A 4,410-nucleotide genomic window follows, 5' to 3' on the forward strand; every position below is an offset into this window, starting at 1 on the left:
TTCCTATGTAATTACTATGCATGTCTTTGTAGACTCATCACCTTGGTATCCATAACCATTTCATTTACTTAGAGCTTAGTGATGAGAAAACATGGACACATAGAGGAGAACTACACACACTGGGGCCTTTTGGAGGGTGGAGGGTGGGAGACAGGAGAGGATTAGGAAAAAATAACTAATGGGTACTAAGCTTTTTACCTGGGTTTTGTATGATTTTGCAAATATATGGCCACATTCCTAGGTTAGGAAATAATCTGTACAACAAACCCCCATGACACAAGTTTACCAATGTAACAAACTTTCACTTGTAACCCTAAACTTAAATGTTTTTTAAAAACCTATAAAATATATATTCAAAGCACACATTATACCCTCACTTAACTAGACTTTGATATCTCACAAACATTCAAAAATGTTATACCGTGTGTTGGTTTTTATTATTTATCTATTTTTCCATTTGGTGACCCAGAAACCATGCAGATGCTTTGGTTGGGATGACAGGCATAACACATGCAGTCTTTGAGCAAAGAATGCTTGCAGTCTCACACTCGTGGTGTTTGTTCAATAAACAGACTGATAGATAGAATAGTACCTTTGAAAGAGTATTATATATGAACCACAAGAGGGACATTTAAATAGGGCTAGAAATAGGAAGAAGGGAAGAGAAGCAGAGTGGAAATGAATAGAGAATATCAACTCAACTAGACTTTACTGCATGTACCACTTTATCCTTCAATTCTTACACGTTGGACTTCCTTTCCTCTAAAAAGGCATTGCCCTGTCCACCTCAGGATGTCTAATTTTCAGCCTCTCTATCTAGAATCCTTTCTTCTCTCCACCCACCCATTGGATCTCTATGAATTTTTAGATCTAAAACCAAATGTCCCCATTTCAAAGAATCTTTTCTTTTCTTCACTCTAGTTAGACATATTGTTTATGCTTACAGTACCCTGCCTTTTGACTTCATGGCCTTTTATAGTTTATTATGAATTAATGGTTAGTTTGATTAATTAAATGTTTCCAGTTTCCACTATATTCTATGACTCACTAGTACAGAATATAGTGGATTCAGCATGAAATGCAAAGTACACAGCAATGTGAAAGGCATGTACTAAACACTCAATAAGTCTTAGAAAAATTACTGCCTGTCACGCCCGTAATCCCACCACTTTGTGGGGCCAAGATGGGTGGATCACCTGAGGTCAGGAGTTCGAGACCAGCCTGGTCAAAATGTTGGAACCCCATCTCTACTGAAAACACAAAAATTAGCCAGGCCTGGTGGCAGGCACCTGTAATCCCAGCTACTCGGGAGGCTGAAGCATGAGAATCACTTGAACCAGGGAGGCGGAGGTTGCAGTGAGCCGAGATTGCACCACTACACTCCAACCTGGGCAATAGGGTCAGACTCCAACACAAAAAAAAAAGAAAAGAAAAAAAGAAAAATTACTCTGAAATATATATTAAACAAATAAAAATTTGCCCCACTAACTCAAAGACTGGAGCATTTTTCAAATATAGAGAAATTACCTTACCTAAATTGAAAACACATTAAAAAAATAGCATATTTAGAAAATTCCAGAGAATTGCTAGATTGTGGCTGAGTAAAATATGCATTATATTAAATTAGGGTATTTGAGACAACTTTATGTTATAATATATAATTTGAAGAAAACACCAGTATGAATATGCATTTTTGTGTGTATAAACACGTATTTTTACTATTTCCTTAAAATAAAATTTTATTTTTCAGTTTTTTCAGGGCCTCCTTCACATCCTTGTTCCGCAGGCTATAAATCAGGGGGTTCAACATGGGAACTACAAGGGTGTAAAACAATGAGGTCATTTTATCTTGATCTAGAGAATAGGAAGAACTTGGCCGGAAATACATAAAGAGCAGAGTTCCCTGGAAAATTGCAACCGCAGATAAGTGGGAAGTGCATGTAGAGAGAGCTTTGAACCTCCCCTCAGCAGAGTGGATCTCCAAGACTGATAGGATGATATAACAATAAGAAATGAGAACTCCTGAAATGGTACTCAGTTCAATAAAACCGAAGACGGTGAATAACACTAACTCATTGACCTGTGTATCTGAGCATGAGAGTAATAAGAGAGGAGGGATATCACAGAAGAAATGATTAATCTCATTAGACCCACAGAAGCATAGGCGGAAGGCCAGTGTCGTATGTATCAAAGCATCTGCTATTCCCACCAGATAAACCCCAGTCAAGAGTAGATAGCACACTCTGCTAGACATGTTGACTGTATAGAGCAGGGGGTTGCTGATGGCCTTGTACCGATCAAAGGCCATCACTGCCAGAAGTAGACACTCAGAATCTGCAAAGATACAGAAGACCAAGAATTGCAGAGCACAGCCATAGAAGGGTATTGACTTGTTCTTGGCAAGTAGATCTACCAGCATCTTGGGCCCAGTTGCAGTAGAATAGCAGAGATCACAGAAAGACAGATGACTGAGGAAGAAATACATTGGTGTGTGAAGTTGGTAATCCATTCTGATTAAAACTATCATTCCAAGATTTGCTGAGAAATTAATGATATAAACAGCCAAGAATACAGCAAATAGGGTCACTTTCATCTCTGGGTTATTGGTAATTCCCAAGAGAAAAAAATCAGTTAATGAGGAGCAATTTTCCCAGTCCATTCTTCCTTGTTCTTGTTTCAAACTGCTACAGAAATCATTACGAGAATGACAGGCTAGAACCTGACTTTCCAAGATATCAAAAAAAAAATTATCTGTAAAGTAGAACAAGATTTGTTTATGTAAATTATCTTCTTTACCCTCAAAAAGTATCCCAGGTGAGTGTCACTTTCAAAGAGGCATTACTGTATTAAAAAAAAAAACCCTAAAAGTGTCTGCCAAAGGAAGTTGATCAACTTTGAATCTAAACTTACATGCAATTTCTGACATATATCATTTGTCTTTGCTTCTATTGTACAATCTAAGGCAGTCAATTTGATTAAACTGAAAGCTCAGTACAGATCCAAAAGGATGTGAAAGAAACACCATAGTTAGAGTCACAAGGGCCAGAACATACAGGACTAAGCATCTCATATATTTGACAAAAAAGGATCATATTTATTGCATTATTCAAGAAATATATACATTTTTCTACCACTGACAGTGATATTACATGTAAGTTAATAAGAGAAAATTATTATGGTACTGTTTTTGATGTGGTGTCGTTAGTGCTTACTGGAAAGGAAAAATGTTTTATTTAACTGTTACTCATCATCACTGGTTTGTCACAGCATTTATAATCCATTTGGATGACTTATCTGGTTCTAAAAAACAAAAGCCAAATGTAAGTGGTAAAAGAAGTGTGAACAACAGACTATTTATATTTGCTTATAATTGACTTTTTTATTAAAATCAAAATGTGAAGAACAATAAGTGTTTCTGAAATATATAGGCTTCTGTTGCTTGTGTTATATGTGCACTTACTCTTGTGTGTGTGTGTGTGCCTGTGTGTGTCTGTTATATGAAAATTGAAATGTGGGGTGGGTCTGATTGTTATTTCTTCTAGACTTAAATATTATGGCATGTACCTTAAGAACTTGAATTTTCATAAATTAATATCTGTAATGTGTTACCTCTATTATTATTTGAGTAAATCTAGAACCTATCTTAAATTTACATCTAAAATAATATCACATGTACAGTGATTTTTTAAAGTAATGATTTACTTATGAAGGTTGATTAAAATATAAATGGGTGAAATCTATATTATCCTCTTACAATGACAAGTAAGGTCAGTCAAATTCACACAGATCCAATAAGAAAATATCATTGTTTGGCCATTAGATTCCAGAGGTGCTTCAACTGAGTAAGCATCTATAAAATCATTCATTTGTAAATTCCTTAATACATGATTTCTTATTTTTCCAAAATTTTTCCTCTGTCCTTTAAATTGATCATTCAGAAACCTACCTGAGATGAGCAAGTCTTTCTGTCCTTACCTCTGGTATGTGAACAATAGGCAGATCACATTTTATTTTTACTGGTAACTGTTGGGACTTAAATCTCTCAAGCCTCTGCCTTCACTCCTTTATGTTATTCAAACATGATTAATTAGATTCCTAGTTCTGTATTTTCCCCAGTGAATGCTGCAACTAGTTTACCAAAGGCTCCATTTTTAATTTTTCAGCTTTATCACCAAATTGACCAATGTTAGAAATTTATCAGAATTCATTTAACAGTATGCTTCATGGTTATCATGAAATAAGACAGCCAATGAAACTTGAGTAGATTTTCGACTTAATGGTTTTCTTGTCCTTTTCATTGCTCATCCTGTTTCTTCCACTTCTGAAAATCTCCTTCACCTCCCATTTAGAAATATGATAATCTAACATGCTGCTTTTTTTCATTAATCATTGTCTGATTACTTTTTCCCC

General features: G+C 35.5%; 1 protein-coding gene across 1 annotated transcript; it reads right to left on the bottom strand.

Moving 5' to 3' along the window:
- Positions 1 to 1,726: 1,726 nt before the first annotated feature.
- Positions 1,727 to 2,659, bottom strand: OR5W2 (olfactory receptor family 5 subfamily W member 2). The gene has a single exon (XM_001156444.2). It carries the CDS (start codon positions 2,657 to 2,659, stop codon positions 1,727 to 1,729), a length of 933 nt encoding a protein of 310 aa, XP_001156444.2.
- Between the last annotated feature and the right edge of the window lie 1,751 nt (positions 2,660 to 4,410).

The sequence above is a fragment of the Pan troglodytes genome, chromosome 9 (genome assembly GCF_028858775.2).
Source record: "Pan troglodytes isolate AG18354 chromosome 9, NHGRI_mPanTro3-v2.0_pri, whole genome shotgun sequence".
Taxonomy (NCBI): Eukaryota; Metazoa; Chordata; class Mammalia; order Primates; family Hominidae; genus Pan; species Pan troglodytes.

Bases quoted from the DNA above. Each gene is read 5' to 3' on its own strand.
- OR5W2 (XM_001156444.2), bottom strand. From the start codon at position 2,659: ATGGACTGGGAAAATTGCTCCTCATTAACTGATTTTTTTCTCTTGGGA.